General features: G+C 43.3%; 1 protein-coding gene across 1 annotated transcript in view; it reads right to left on the bottom strand.

Moving 5' to 3' along the window:
- Positions 1-12,236, bottom strand: part of LOC129650941 (histone-arginine methyltransferase CARM1-like) — a 124,566-nt gene extending 112,330 nt beyond the window's left edge. The window contains 4 exon segments of the mRNA XM_055579708.1: positions 6,758-6,861; positions 6,864-6,870; positions 11,020-11,132; positions 12,059-12,236. Of these exon segments, the coding sequence (XP_055435683.1) occupies positions 6,758-6,861; positions 6,864-6,870; positions 11,020-11,132; positions 12,059-12,236 (402 nt within the window).
- Positions 12,237-16,940: the final 4,704 nt, after the last annotated feature.

The raw sequence follows: 16,940 nt of genomic DNA, 5'->3' as shown, positions 1-16,940 counted from the left end.
CTCATCAAGTTGTATACATTAAATATGTACAGCTTTCTGCCTGTGCTTCATACCTCATTAGACAGTTTAACTTTTTTTTCAGGAAGTGAGACCTGTTTTAACAGGTATCAACATGACTATCTGGCAGGCATGTGCTGAGGCCTTTACTCCCTCTGTGATGAAGACTGGCCCTCATTCATGCACCAGGCTGAACAAATAAAGCAGCAGCAGTGTTTTAAAGTCAGAGAATTTCAGAGCAGGATCAGGTACAGATATTCGACCAGACTGATGATAAGTTCACACCAAAGAAAACTCACACTGGACAAGCCAGAAGCTGAGGCTCTGCGAATCTGCACATCATCTGACAATCCGAACAGGTGGCTTTGCATGTTTGTTGTAGTTATTTACGTTTTCTTTTAAGCCTTTAAATCCCTGAATCCCTTCCATCTAAGTCCACCTCACTTGTGGATGCACAAAGCACCTGGGGATTCTCTCCTTTACTGAAAATGATGATTTTTTTTAAAATAATAAGCTCCCAGCTCCTGCTTACTCTCACAAGTTTCCAGCAACTGGTGCCCTGACAAATGAAGTGTCAAAACATTTCCAAATTAAAACCCTACGGCTCATATAGCCCCACACCTTCAGCAGGATGGACTTTCCCTGCTTGTTCCGAACGCATACTCAGACACTAAGAATAGCCAGATGGCAATTAACAGAAACTCTGAGGAGGGCAGTGGAGTGGGTTCCAGCAGGGTCAGTTTCTTGGACAGATTCCAAATGGAGTTCTCAGCCAGCAGTGCTCCTGCCAAGGAAGGATTTTCATTAAAACAGCATGGAAGAGGCAGAATGAAAAATCAAGATTCGAAAGATTTAAAATTATTGCTGAGGTGGAAACTTCAGTACCATCCCTGAGACCATTGATAACAATAATACTTGCTACTAAGGACTGAAATGATATTTGAGGCCATGTACTGAGCACTTCCTATGCAGTGTATCATCCTGATCTCGCAAGGACTCTAGGAAGTAACTGTTGCTCTCACAGACAAGGAAATGGAAGCCCAGAGATGGTAGATAACCTGTAAAGATCTCAAGGCAAACAGGATAAAGGTCTATGGCAGGTGCACAGTAAGTGGCCAAGTTGGAGTTTGAACTCAGCGCTCTGGCCCCAAAACCCACGAATTTAACCACGGGACAATGCTGCCTCATACATGCATGGGGATGTTTTAAGTAACCACAATCGTTCCATCCTAAGCTCAGAGAAACAAGTCTCTCTTTGGATTTCAGCCAACATTCCCATGAGCAACCTCCCTTCCACAGGTTATGTGCACTAACTGGGTTCAACTTCTGGCCTTCTCATTTATTAGTTGTATAAATTCAGGTAAATTATCAACATTCCCAAGTCTTAGCTCTCTCATCTCTAAAATGGCAAAAGTACTAGTCTCTAATTAAGCTGTAATGATTAAAAAAAAAAATGCTGCAACTGAATTTTTGTGCCCTCCAAAATCCACAGGTTGATACCCCAACCCCCAAGGTGAAGGAATTTGAATACATGGCCTTTGGGTGGTGATTAGGTCACAAGAGCAGAGTCCTCATGGTGGGATTAGTGTCCTTATAAGAGGAAACAGAGGACGGCTTGCTTCCTCTCCCTCTTATGTGAGGACACAGCAAGAAGGTTGCTGTCCACAAACCAGGAAAGAACCCTCAGTCACCAGCTCTACAGCGACAATGATCTTGGACTATAAGAAATCAATGCTGTGTTAAGACACGCTTAAGACATGCTGTCTAGAGTATTTTGTTACAGCATCCTGAACTAGGAAATAGTGTATGAAAAGCTAGCTCTTGGTGTGGTGCTTGCATATACTAAGTTCTTCAATAAATAGTAGGCACTGGGATGGAAAAGACCCTGATGGTGGGAAAGACTGAAGGCAGAAGGAGGATCAGATGGTTGGATGGCATCACTGAGTCACTGGACATGAGTTTGAGCAAAGCCTGGGAGACAGTGAAGGATAGGGAAGCCTAGTATGCTGCAGTCCATGGAGTTGCAGAGTCAGACACGACTTAATGACTGAAAAACAACAAAAAAAAGTATCATCCTAAACCCAAGCCCTTTTAGGTAATCAGTTTCAATGAGCAAGAAAACAAAAACTTAGTGAAAAGGTAGCATCCTCCATGGACTCAAGGGGTTATTCTAGGATGGTTTTCAGTATGATGAAGCAAACAAAAAAGGACTTTAAAACATTCTGGGGTTTGTGGTGGATCTGGTAGGTCTGGAGTTAGGGTGACCAACCATCCTGGTTTGTCTGGGACTGAGGGGATTCCTGGGACATTACAACTGGGATAACTTGTTCTTTCAGTTTTCAGAGGGGAGGAGATACTTTCAGGAGTGGACAGGCCTGGAAACAAGAGAGCTCACCTCCCCTTCCTCTTTTTACCTCTTAACAGAAGTGACCTATCTGCCTGGTGATGCTGGAAACCAGTCTGAGCTCGCAGAGCACTGTACTTGGAAGAGGCCAGCCTGTGCAGGGCACTGTACTTGGAAGGGCCAGCCTGTCTACCCTCTGCCCAAGCATGTGTTCTTGAGTCTCCCATGTGGAAGCTTGCTGGGTGGGCTCAGGACCTGTCTGGGTAGACCAGACATTCAGAACACAAGTGAGTGGAAAAGTTTAATTTGGGAGAAAATGGGTGGGAACCTTGGACACATGTCCAAGCCCCATACTGCAAATAGCATTGCCAACAATAAAGCTGATACTGTGATTTCTACCTGACATCTGTGTCTATTTCTAAACTGGTTCAGAATTCAGAGGGGGAAGGGGATATAATTAATTATCAAACATGTCATTAGTTATCACCTTCATAAACCCCAACAGATGGATGCCTATTTTATTTCACTGTCAGAATAACCCATTCCAGGCTGGCAAGAAGAAAGTATTTCATAAAATCCAATAAGGTTAGAGGAGGGAGTGACTTTAGAGAAGATCTGGTCAATATTTTTATTTTCATAGATGAAAAGAAATACAAATGAAATAGTAAAGTGACAAAATCCCTGTGAGATTCTGTGAAAAACTCATCAAATGCAGATTAGTAGTAGTTTGGAGAGTGGTCTTTAAAGTTTACAATAAGAATTAAAAACAGATTATAGATAATATAGAAAATAGGCTACAGATTAAAGAAAACAGATTAGAGATTAAATTTCAGAAGGAGAGAAATTTCCCAAAAGTTTTACTTTCAAGAAACCTCTTCAAACCATCGAGAAGCAACCAACAGTTGAGAGCTGAATTATACCAACTGTCAAGATAATGCTAAGACTTAGGTCAGTTAGACTGCTTATCCACAATTCTGAATACCAGGTAGGGTGTCAGAAGAAACAAGCTTTGTCCTTCTGTCCTCATCATGCCTACCTATCATAAATGATCCTGCTCAGTAGGAATGTTTACTTCCTCACTGTTAACCAGGAATGCCCACTGGCAGAGGAAGGGTCCTGGTACCTCAACACATGAGACCCTTTGATTAGATATGGCCATTTCTGGTCATACCTTCTTCTCTTGCCCACCAGAGTACCTATGTTTGACTTTTTGAAAATGTCTAGTTTTGGGTAAGTCAGAGAAAGCCCACCTCACTCTGACTGTCTCACTAAATGCAGCTATAAAACCTGGACAGAATGCATGGAGCAGCTACCTGAAGCCTCTGAAAAGTCAACAGAGTTGGGGAGACTGGGGAAGATGATCAGAGTTTCAAATACTACTGAGCCATGTATCTTCTTACCCTCAACTGGGGCCTGAACTCAACACACCAGCTGAGGAGGCCAGGGTGCAGGCAAGAGAGCTCTAGCTGGGAGAAGGGAACCCCTAATGCCCAAAGAGAGTGTGAAAATTCTAGTTTTTCCCTTGCTCTTTTTTTTTTTTCTTTTCCTCTCCCCACCTTTCCTTTTCCCTTTTCGCCCTTCTTCTATGTTCCAGCCCAGAAATCTTAAGGAGTCATATCATCACATCAGCCCACACTATAAGAGAAGGGACACTTCCTCTGCCTTCAGTGGTGCCACAGATCCGAAAGGCAGGGACCAAGCCCCATTGCTTCCTTTCCTCTCTTTGTTCTCTCTCTGCTTGGTGATACCTAGGCAAGGACATGGACAGGCGTGGCAGAGGGAGCCTTTTGGCCAGAGACTAAAAAGTGGTCCCAGGGAACCAGAAAGTACCAGGGAGACATGGAGAGGAAGGAACTGGGCAAAGAAACCCCAACATTCACCCTCAAACTGTACATGCACGGATCTGATCTTAATTAGCACATCAAAACTCTGAGAACTCTACCGAGGTGCCAGACTGACCACTGGGTGACATGCACATGGGATAGAGCCAGATGGCACCGTGAAGACTTGGAAAGGTGAAATGACGTGGAAACCAGAGCTCCCAGCAGATCAACTAGTGGTGTGAGCCTAACCAGGCTGAATGAATCCTCAACCGGAAATACCAACACTCTCTATAGGCTTTAAACAAGACCCAGGGTCTCCTAATACAATAACCAAGATGTATGTAAAACAACCCAAAATTCCCTGCCATAGGAAGACTGAGGGAAGTACCAATTTCCTGGGAACAGATAATTAACTGCGGTGAGCACAGCAGTGACACAGATGTTAGAATTATCTGGCAAATCTTTCAAGTCACTATTATAACAAAAGCTCCAAGCATCAATCGTAAACACTACCGATTCAAGGGAAAAATAAATGGTCTCAGTCAAGAAATACATGCCATAAAGAAGAGCCGAATGGAAATTTTAGAACTGAAAAAGTCAATAACCAAAATTAAAGGTTTTCTGATGGGTTCAATAGCAGAATGGACATGAGAGCAGAAAACAAACCAACTTCAAGCTGGGCACCTCTGTGTCACTATTTTTTCATGTGTCTTTTCTCTGCTTTAATTAACTATTTCACCACCATAAACTACATCAGGATTTAGTAGTTTACACTAGAACCAATATATTATTTCTCCCAGCTCTGTGGGAAGGCTGGGCAGTTTCTCTAAGGGTCTTGCCTGGATTCACTCCTGTTCCTGCATTCAGCTGGAGAGGTGGTTGGACAGGAAGGTCCAGCCTGGCCTCACTCATCAGCCTGGCAGTTGGTACTGGCTACTGACTGGACTGCCTCACTTCTCCACCTGACCTCCCAATCTCAAGTGAGCTAGACGGGGCTTATTGTCATTATGGTGGTCTCAGTGTGCCAAGAGGGTGAATGAAGCCAGAAGTCTCATGAAGACGGAGGCTCTGAAATGCACACAACGTCATCTTTGTCATATTCTACTGATCGAAATACATCCCAAGGATTGCACAGAGATGAAGGACAAAAACCGAAACTATCTGTTCATGAAAGGAGCAGCTATACAACTTTGCAAACATGTGTGAACACAGGGATGAGCTCCTGATTTCACTATTCTACCACATTCCTTCTACAGAATTAATGCTGCAAATCTCAAAGGCCACTGATCCACAGTGACTATGGCAGGAGATGAGATTCTGAGGCTCAGAGAAATCTAATGCTTTGCCTAAGATCACAAAGCTAGTAAGTGGGAAAATATGAAACTAGATTCCAGGACTGCTGATTCACTGACCCCTGATCTTGTTTTCTGAGATGAGCTATATAGTATTTGGAACACTTTGGCTGTTTAACAGGTAGGAAAATAATGGACAACACTTGTACCGTGTGTTAGCAATCATTCATCATTCAGATCCATTTTGTGAAGGAAATAAATGCAGGCACTTATGGAGTCTATGAAAAAAAAAAGTGAAGTAAAGTGATACAATAAGAGCTATTCATTATGTAGCAATAAAGCTCCTAACCTGTTCTGTGCATCAAAACACAGTGCATTCAGCCTCTCCAGTTCCAGGCACTCAAAGCTTAACTCCCTTTTGAGGTAAAATTCATATAACATACAATTAGCTATTAACCATTTTAAAGTGTCCAATTCAGTGGGTTTTGGTACGTTCACTATGATATGCAGCCATTACATCTAGCAAGACACCTTCAGCCCCTCACAAAAGGCACTGTACCCACTAGGCAGTCACGCCCCAAGTCCCTTTCCCCCGGCCCCTGGGAATCACTAGCATGCCTTCTCTCCATGGATTTCTATTCTGGATATTTCCTATATATGGAATCATATGAGCTTTGTAACTGGCTTCTTTCACTGAGCATGTTTTCGTAGTTCATCCGCATTGCAGTGTGTATCAGCATTACATTCCTTTTTATGAACAATATAAATATAAGCTGCTGCTGCTAAGTCGCTTCAGTCGTGTCCGACTCTGTGTGACCCCATAGACGGCAGCCCACCAGGCTCCCCCATCCCTGGGATTCTCCAGGCAAGAACACTGGAGTGGGTTGCCATTTCCTTCTCCAATGCATGAAAGTGAAAAGTGAAAGTGAAGTCATTTAGCCTTGTCCGACTCTTGGTGACCCCATGGGCTGCAGCCCACCAGGCTCCTCCAACCATGGGATTTTCCAGGCAAGAGTACTGGAGTGGGTTACCATTGCCTTCTCTATAAATATAAGCAATATTCACAATATTCCACTATATGGATATACCATGTTTTGGTCATCTATTCATCAGTTGATGGGCATTTGGAATTCTCCCACTTTCTGACTAATGTGAACAGTGCTGTTATGATCATTCATGTACAAATGGTTATTTCCATATCTGCTTTTCATTCCTTCCATTAGGTATATAGTTAAAGCTGAATTTTGAGTCCAGTTTTTGATAAGGCTTCTTAAAATGGTTTGACATGAGTAACCTGATGCCAGTATTATCTTGTTTCTAAGGTCAGTGTGGTTCTGCAGGATGGCTCTGTGGTAAGTGGCTGTCATCACAAAATCGTGCATAACGTTCTGCTGCTGGGAAAGGCGCCATAAAACTGTAAGGGAAAGAGAAGGAGAGGGAGAGTAAACGTGCCACAAGGCAGGACCTTCACAAACACATACAGCCGCCACGGTCAAGGCACGCTTGAGGGGAGCCGAGGCTCAGAGGCTCTAACTCTCAGGGGAACGGAGGCTCTGAGACACGGGTGACCTGTCCACACCAGCCCTATGTATAAGGCCCAAAATTCTAAGGAGACGCCAGACTTCACTCTTGCTCCATACTATGGATTCAGGCCTAGTTCTTGACCAACTAGTGTTGGGGGGTCCTTCCCAAAGCAGAGGCTGAAAGCACAGTGCAGTTCAGTCACTCAGGCATGTCTGACCCATTGCGACCCCATGGACTGCAGCGTGCCAGGCCTCCCTGTCCATCACCAACTCCCAGAGTTTATTCAAACTCATGTCCATTGAGTCGCTGATACCATCAAACCATCTCATCCTCTGTCATCCCCTTCTCCTCCTGCCTTCAGTCTTTCCCAGCATCAGAGTCTTTTTAAATGAGTCAGTTCTTTGCATCAGGTGACCATAGGATTGGAGTTTCAGCTTTAGCACCAGTCCTTCCAATGAACATTCAGGACTGATTTCCTTTAGGATGGACTGGTTGGATCTCCTTTCAGTCCAAGGGACTCACAACAGTCTTCTCCAACACCACAGTTCAAAAGCATGAATTCTTTGTCACTCAGCTTTCTTTATAGTCCAACACTCACATCCATACATGACTACTGGAAAAACCATAGCCTTGACTAGATGGACCTTTGTTGGAAAAGTAATGTCTCTGCTTTTTAATATGCTGTCTAGGTTGGTCATAACTTTTCTTCCAAGGAGCAACTGTCTTTTAATTTCATGGTTGCAGTCACCATCTACAGTGATTTTCGAGCCCCCCAAAATAAAGTCTGTCACTGTTTCCCCATCAGTCTTCCATGAAGTGATGGGACCAGATGCCATGATCTTAGTTTTCTGAATGTTGAGGTTTAAGCCAACTCTTTCACTCTCCTCTTTCACTTTCATCAAGAGGCTCTTTAGTTTTTCTTTGCTTTCTGCCATAAGGGTGGTATCATCTGCATATCTGAAGTTATTGAAATTTCTCCTGGAAATTTTGATTCCAGCTTATGCTTCAACCAGCCAGCATTTCTCAGGATGTACTCTGTATATAAGTTAAATAAGCAGGGTGACAATATACAGCCTTGACGTACTCCTTTCCTGATTTGGAACCAGTCTGTTGTTCCATGTCCAGTTCTAACTGTTGCTTCTTGACTTGCATACAGATTTCTCAGGAGGCAGGTCAGGTGGTCTGGTATTCCCATCTCTTGAAGAATTCTCCACAGTTTGTTGTGATCCACACAGTCAAAGGCTTTGGCATAGTCAATAAAGAAGAAGTAGATGTTTTTCTGGAACTCTCTTGCTTTTCCGATGATCCAGCAGATGTTGGAAATTTGATCTATGGTTCCTCTGCCTTTTCTAAATCCAACTTGAACACCTGGATGTTCATGGTTCACATATTGTTGAAGCCTGGCTTGGACAATTTTCAGCATTACTTTACTAGCATGTGAGATGAGTGAAATTGTGCGGTGGTTTGAACATTCTTTGGCATTGCCTTTCTTTGGGATTGGAAAGAAAACTGACCTTTTCCAGTCCTGTGGCCACTGCTGAGTTTCCCAAATTTGCTGGCATGTTGAGTGCAGCACTTTCATAGCATCATATTTTAGAATTTGAAATAGCTCAACCTGAATTCTATCACCTCCACTAGCTTTGTTTGTAGTGATGTTTCCTAAGGCCCATTTGACTTTGTATTCCAGGATGTCTGGCTCTAAGTGACTGATCACACCATCATGATTATCTGGGTCATAAAGATCTTTTCTGTATAGCTCTTCTGTGTATTCTTGCCACTTCTTAGTATCTTCTGTTTCTGTTCGGTCCATACCATTTCTGTCCTTTATCGAGCCCATCTTTGCATGAAATGTTCCCTTGGTATCTCTAATTTTCCTGGAGAGATCTCTAGTCTTTCCCATTCTATTTTCCTCTATTTCTCTGCACTGATCACTGAGGAAGGTTTTCTTATCTCTCCTTGCTATTCTTTGGAACTCTGCATTCAAATGAGCACATCTTTCCTTTACTCCTTTGCCTTTTGCTTCTCTTCTTTTCCCAGCTATTTGTTAGACCTCCTCAGACAGCCATTTTGGTTTTTTGCATTTCTTTTTCTTGGGGATGGTCTTAATCCCTGTCTCCTGTACAATGTCACGAACCTCCATCCATAGTTCTTCAGGCACTCTGTCTATCAGATCTAATCCCTTGAATCTATTTGTCACTTCCACTGTATAATCATAAGAGATTTGATTAAGTTATACCTGAATGGTCTAGTGGTTTTCCCTACTTTCTTCAATTTAAGTCTGAATTTGGCAATAAGGAGTTCATGATCTGAGCCACAGTCAGCTCCTGGTCTTGTTTTTGCTGACTGTATAGAGCTTCTCCATCTTTGGCTGCAAAGAATATAATCAATCTGATTTTGGTGTTCACCATCTGGTGATGTCCATGTGTAAAGTCTTCTTTTGTGTTGTTGGAAGAGGGTGTTTGCTATGACAAGTACGTTCTCTTGGCAAAACTCTATTAGCCTTTTCCCTGCTTCATTCTGTACTCCAAGGCCAAATTTGCCTGTTATTCCAAGCATTTCTTGACTTCCTACTTTTGCATTCCAGTCCCCTATAATGAAAAGGTCATCTTTTTTGGGTGTTAGTTCTAGAAGGCCTTATAGGTCTTCATAGAACGGTTCAACTTCAGCATTACTGGTCAGGGCATAGACTTGGATTCCTGTGATAGTGAGTGGTTTGCCTTGGAAATGAACAGAGATCATGCTGTCATTTTTGAGATTGCATCCAAATATTGCATTTCGGACTCCTGTTGACTCTGATGGCTAGTCCATTTCTTCTAAGGGATTCTTGCCCACAGTAGTAGATATAATGGTCATCTGAGTTAAATTCACCCATTCCAATCCATTTTTAGTTTGCTGATTCCTAAAATGCCAATGTTTTCTCTTGTCATCTCCTGTTTGACCACTTTCAGTTTGCCTTGATTCAGGGACCTAACATTCCAGGTTCCTATGCAGTATTGCTCTTTACAGCATCGGACTTCACTTCCATTACCAATTACATCCACAACTGGGTGTTGTTTTTGCTTTGGCTCTGTCTCTTCATTCTTTCTGGAGTTATTTCTCCACTGATCTCCAGTAGCATATTGGGCACCTACCAACCTGGGCAGTTTATCTTTCAGTGTCCTATCTTTTTGCCTTTTCATACTGTTCATGGGGTTATTAAGGCAAGAATACTGAAGTGGCTTGCCACTCCCTTCTCCAGTGGAGCACGTATTGTCAGAAGTCTCCACCATGACCTACACACGGCCCTGCATGGCATAGCTCATAGTTTCCTTGAGTTAGACAAAGCTGTGGTCCATGTGATCAGATTGGTCATGAAAAATACAGGGGCCTTTCTGGTGGTCCAGTGGTTTAGAATTTGCCTTGCAATGCAAGGGATATGGGTTCAATCCCTGGTAGGAGAATTTAGATCCACTATGCCACAGAGCAACTAAGCCCACATGCCGCAACTGGAGCATCCGTGTGCTGCAATAATGGGTCCCACAGGAGGCAGTGAAGATCCTGCGTGCTGCAACTAAGACTCACTTCAGTGAAAAAGAATTAAAGAGATAAGTGAGAGAGAAAGGGGCCAAGGCCAAAGGGGATGGCCCTAAAGAGTCCCATCAGCCTAGAGAGAAAGCAAAGTCTTGGATAGAAATCCCAGGACGGGGGGGATGCGGCAGAGGGCACTGACGGTAGTAGCCTGAGGAAGCACGCCGGCTGGGTGGTGTGTGCATATAAGTGCATGAGCATGAGTCAGGAATAAATACTTTGACTGTAATGGTCACCATTTGGGAGAGTTTGCTATGTGCTGGGCACCATCCTAAGTGCTTCACTTATATCCTCTAATCAAATTACATCACCACAACAATCAGATGAACTATGTTCCCCAGATGACGGAATGTCCCTGCTGGTCAGAGGACCACACGTTAAAAACCACTGCACTCTATTCTCTACCCACCGCCCCACCCAGGTGTGTGCCACTTTGAAATGACACAGTTCTGCCCGGGGCCACTTCCCTGACCTCGACATACTGTGCGGCAGACACCTCTTCTGTCCGCTGGCTGAAGCTGAACACCAAGCATTCCTTTTTTTCACGCTGGTATCTTCTCAAGGTATTTGCAAATGCACTGAACTCTGCAAGAAGAGAGACGATCTATTTCTACATCTTGGAAACCACAGCATTACCCTTCAAAAAATTCCAACTGAGAAAATATTAGAAGATTAAAACAGCACGTTCACCCCAGAACACATGAGTGATAAGGAATGGAAAGGTGGGAATGGGTACTACTCTGAGCTGTGACACCCTTATTTACACTTGTCAGACATATCTGCATTCACAAATGTCAAGTGCAAGAGTAGAATGGAACACGGGCAAAGTTTGCGTTCGGCGAATTCTCCTGATACCATGCTAACAGGGCTCACAGGCTTATCCTCAGTACGTGCACTGGGGAAGGCAACTGTTGATGGTAAGAAAAATAACGTATAGGTGAATACAAACTACAGATGCATATAAGTAAATATATATATATATATATATATATATATATATATATATATATATATATAATCTCAGTCTAAGGGGCTTCCTTGGTGGCTCAGATAGTTAACAATCTGCCTGCAGTGCAGGAGACCTGGGTTCAATCCCTGGGTCGGGAAGATCCCCTGGAGAAGGGAATGGTTACCCACTCCAGTATTCTTGCCTGGGAAATCCCATGGAGAGAGGAGCCTGGGGGGCTATAGTCCATGGGGTCACAAAGAGTCAGACATGACTTAGCGACTAACACTTTCACTTTCAACCTCATTCTATTATCATAGTGACAGTTTTGTTTTGTTTTGTTTTTTCACATTTAGTCCCTAAGCGTACAGAGAAAGAGTAAAATAACTGGGAATATGTGATTATATAAGGGAATGATTTTATTATTTGAGAAAAAAAATAGAAGTGAAAGTTCAAAAACTACCAGAACTGAAATTACTAATAGACAACACAGTATGCACAGTTGTCGAATTCTGTGACTTCTGCCTTAGAAATGTCTCTCCAAGTCCTGCCCAGTGGCGCTCACCACCTGTGGTCTTGGCCCTCTCCACTTCTGGTGCTGTGAGCAGATCTCTCCTTCCAGCCCACATCAGATTCCTAATGCTCACCCAGGCTGGATTCACCATGAGCTCTAGTCCCTCATGTTCTGTCTGCCCCGTGTACGTGCCCTCCACACCCGCTTTCTGCACATACAAGACCTGCATGATGCCTTTACACTCCTGCCATGCTGGAGCACTTACACATTCCCAGGTCAACCTGGGCCTGGCCTGGCTTCTTGATTTTGAAACCCCCATCTATTCTGCTTAGAGTTCCTTCTGATCTCAAACTACTATTCATCACCCAAGACTCAGTTCAACAAGCATTTCTTCACTGCTATGTTCCATAACACCCATAGGCAGAATGAACTGCTATAAACACATTGGGCCTCAACACTTGGCTACAGATCAGAATCACCTAGGAAGGTTTTATTTTTTTTTTTTAATATACATGCTGGACCCTCATTTTATACTTGGAAATTCAATGCTCTGGTGTGGGGACAAGGCATCTCTATTTTTTTCAAAAACTTCCCCTTAGTTTTTATGTGCAGCCAGGGAGAACGTGTGTTCTCATCTCAGGCTCTCAGCTTACCATTTTATTTCATATTTTACTGAATTTATCAATTTTTGAACAGTCTATCTCTCTATCTATATCAAATTCTTTTAGGGCATGGTTTAGGGAGGTGGGTCAAGACTTATTATCTCTAGTCTTTAGAATAATAGCAGCCACCCAATAATAGGTCAAAATGTGAGTTCAATAAATTTGGGGAGATGATGAATGAATTTGGTGAAACTATTTCATGTGTCAGCAGAGGAACAGATTTTAAGAAGATGTGATATATATTATATAATAATATATATATATATATATATATATATATATATATATATATTCATTCAATGGAATATCATTCAGCCACAAGAAAGAAGGAAATCTTGCCACTTAACAGCAACATGGATGGACTTCAAGGGCATTATGCTAAGTGAAATAAAATAGAGGAAGGGACTTCCCTGGTAGCTCAGTTGGTAAAGAAACTGCCTGCAGTGCAGAAGACATGAGTTCAATCCCTTGGTCAAGAAGATCCCCTGGAGAAGGAAACGGCAACCCATTCCAGTATTCTTGCCTGGAAAATCCTATGGACAGAGGAGCCTGGTGGGCTACAGTCTATGGGTCACAAGAGTCGGACACGACTTAGTGACTAAACAACCAGATAGAAAAAAACAAATATTATATTATTTGTATGTGGAAACTTTTTTTTTAGTGTGGACCATTTTAAAAATCTTTATTGAATTTATTATAATATTGCTTCTGTTTTACGTTTTGGTTTTTTTTTGGCCACGAAGCATATGGAATCTTGGCACCCTAACCAGGAATTGAACAGGAACCCCCTGCATTGGAAGGATAAGTTATAACTATAGGACCACCAGTGAAGTCCCAGGAACCTTTTTTTAAAAAGTCAAACTTACAGAAACAGAGTAGAAAGGTAGTTACCAGGAGCTAAGGGGAAGGCAATGGCACCCCACTCCAGTACTCTTGCCTGGAAAATCCCATGGATGGAGAAGTCTGGTAGGCTGCAGTCCATGGGTTCGCTGAGAGTCGGACATGACTGAGCGACTTCACTTTCACTTTTCACTTTCATGCATTGGAGAAGGAAATGGCAGCCCACTCCAGTGTTATTGCCTGGAGAATCCCAGGGAGGGACGGGGGAGCCTGGTGGGCTGCCATCTATGGGATCGCACAGAGTCGGACACGACTGAAGTGACTTAGCAGCAGTAGCAGCAGCAGCAGCAGGAGCTAAGTGGTGGGAAAACAGGGAAACATTGGTAAAGAGGTACAAACTTTCAACTACAGAATGGATGAGGCCTGAGGATCTGGAATATAGCATGGTAACTATAGTTGTTAACATGTATTATAGAATTGAAATTTGCTAACAGAGGACTTAGATGTTCTCAGCAAAAAAAGTAACAATAAAGTAAAATAAAATATAATAACAGGGCTTCTCTGGTGGCACTTGTGGTAAAAGAACCTGCCTGCCAATGCAGGAGACTAAGAGATGCAGGTGTGGTCCCTGGATTGGGAAGATCCCCTGGGGGAAGGCATGGCAACTCACTCCCATTGACAGAGAATCCCAGTGAGAAATCGTCCCATGGAGGAGCCTGGTGGGCTACGTTCCATAGGATCCCGGAGTCAGAAAGGACTTAAGCACTTAGCATACATGCACAAAATACAATAACACCCTGAAAAACAAAGATGATACTGGACACTATTCACCCAGCTCTAGTCTCCTGGGCCTTCTCCAATTCCCTCTGAGCTCTCAGAGACTGCGAGCAGTGTCTATGTCCCCCATCTGTGAGTTCTTTGAGTCCTGGACATCTCAGTTGTTTGGGCTTTCAAGTAGCGTAGTAGTGTGAGTCACTCCATCATCTCAGACTCTTTGCAACCCCATGAACTGTACCCTCCAGGCTCTTTTTTCCATGGGATTCTCCAGGCAAGAATACTGGAGTGGTTTGCCATTCCCTTCTCCAGAAGATCTTCCTGACCAAGGATAGAACCTGGGTCTCCTGCATTGTAGGCAGATTCTTTCAAAGCCTATGGTAAATTCATTTGTCCAATAAATAGTCTTTTGAATATTCTCTAGAGTTGCAAGTCCCCATCCTTTGGTGGAAATTTGAACTCTCATACAGTCAGTTCTAAAGAAGGATGAGCACCGAAGTACTGATGCTTTTGAACTGTGGTGTTGGAGAAGACTCCGGAGAGTCCTTGGACTGCAAGGAGATCCAACCAGTCCATCCTAAAGGAAATCAACTCTGAATATTCATTGGAAGGACTGATGCTGAAGTTGAAGCTCCAACACTTTGACCACCTGATGCAAAGAGTTGACTTCTTAGAAAAGATCCTGATGCTGGGAAAGACTGAAGGCAGGAGGAGAAGGGGATGACAGAGGATGAGATGGTTGTTTGGCATCACTGACTTGATGGACATGAGTTTAAGCAAGCTCTAGGAGATGGTGGCAGAGAAGGCAATGGCACCCCACTCCAGTACTCTTGCCTGGAAAATCCCATGGACGGAGGGCCTGGTGGGCTGTAGTCCATGGGGTCGCTAAGAGTCGGACATGACTGAGTGACTTCACTTTCACTTTTCACTTTCATGCACTGGAGAAGGAAATGGCAACCCACTCCAGTGTTCTTGCCTGGAGAATCCCAGGGACGGTGGAGCCTCGTGGGCTACCGTCTATGGGGTTGCACAGAGTCAGACATGACTGAAGAGACTTAGCAGCAGCAGGAGATGGTGGAAGCCAGGGAAGCCTCGCATGCTACGGTCCACTGGGACGCAAAGAGTTGGACATGACTGAGCGACTGAACAAAAACATACAGTCAGAAGTCAGTCAGTCAGTTCAGTCGCTCAGTCATGTCCCCATAGCTTGCTCAAATTCACGTCCATCCAGTTGGTGATGTCATCCCACTATCTCATCCTCTGTCATCCCCTTCTCCTCTCACCTTCAATCTTTCCCAGCAGCAGGGTCTTTTCAAATGAGTCAGCTCTTCGCATCAGGTGGCCAAAGTATTTGAGCTTCAGCTTCAGCAACAGTCCTTTCAATGAATATTCAGGACTGATTTCCTTTAGGATGGACTGGTTGGATCTCCTTGCAGTCCAAGGGACTCTCAGGAGTCTTCTCCAACACCACCGTTCAAAAGCATTAATTCTTCAGTGCTCAGCTTTCTTTATAGTCCAACTCTCACATCCATACAGCTCAATTCAGTCACTCAGTTGTATCCAACTCTTTGTGACCCCATGGACTGCAGCACACCAGGCTTCCCTGTCCATCACCAATCCCTGGAACTTGCTCAAACTCATGTCCATTAAGTCAGTGATGCCATCCAACCATCCCATCCTGACTACTGGAAAAACTATAGCCTTGACTAGACAGACCTTTGTTGGCAAAGTAATGTCTCTGCTTTTTAATATGCTGTCTAGGTTGGTCATAACTTATCTTCCAAGGAGCAAAAGTCTTTTAATTTCATGGCTGCAGTCACCATTTGCAGTGATTTTCGAGCCCCCCAAAAATAAAGTTTGTCACTATTTCCTGTTTCCCCATCTATTTTCATGAAGTGATGGGACTAGATGCCATGATCTTAGTTTTCTGAATGTTGAGTTTTAAGCCAACTTTTTCATTCTCTTCCTTCACTTTCATCAAGAGGGTCTTTAGTTCTTCTTCACTTTCTGCCATAGAGTGGTGTCATCTGCATATCTGAAGTTACTGATATTACTCCCGGCCATCTTGATTCCAGCTTATGCTTCATCCAGTCTGGCATTTCAGATAATGTACTCTGTATTTAAGTTAAATAAGCAGGGTCACAATATACAGCCTTGATGTACACATTTCCCAATTTTGATCCAGTTTGCTGTTCCATGTCCAATTCTAAGCATTGCTTCTTTACCTGCATATAGATTTCTCAGGAGGCAGGTCAGGTGGTCTGGTATTCCCTTCTCTTTAAGAATTTTCCACAGTTTGTTGTGATCCACACAGTCAAAGCCTTTAGCATATCAATGAAGCAGAAGCAGATGTTTTTCTGGAATTTTCTTGCTTTTTCTATGATCCAATGGATATTGGCAATATGATCTCTGGTTCCTCTGCCTTTTCTATATCCAGCTTGAACATCTGAAATTTCTTGGTGAAGAGGATGTATGGCAAGTTGCAAAGTACCATTTGGGGTTTGAAAGCAAGATTCTGATTATAAAGTAACAAGAAGAGTCTGCTTGTATACCTCACCAATTGTCTCCAAAGGACAAAGTGAAAGAGAATCTCCAATGAAGTTTTGTGTTACGACCAGCATTCAGGCAATGCACATACAGCCTTCTAAAATCAATAC

Source organism: Bubalus kerabau, chromosome 4 (genome assembly GCF_029407905.1).
Source record: "Bubalus kerabau isolate K-KA32 ecotype Philippines breed swamp buffalo chromosome 4, PCC_UOA_SB_1v2, whole genome shotgun sequence".
NCBI lineage: Eukaryota > Metazoa > Chordata > Mammalia > Artiodactyla > Bovidae > Bubalus > Bubalus kerabau.
Note: the sequence above shows the minus strand (reverse complement) of the source record. Positions and strands in the feature narration are given on the sequence as shown.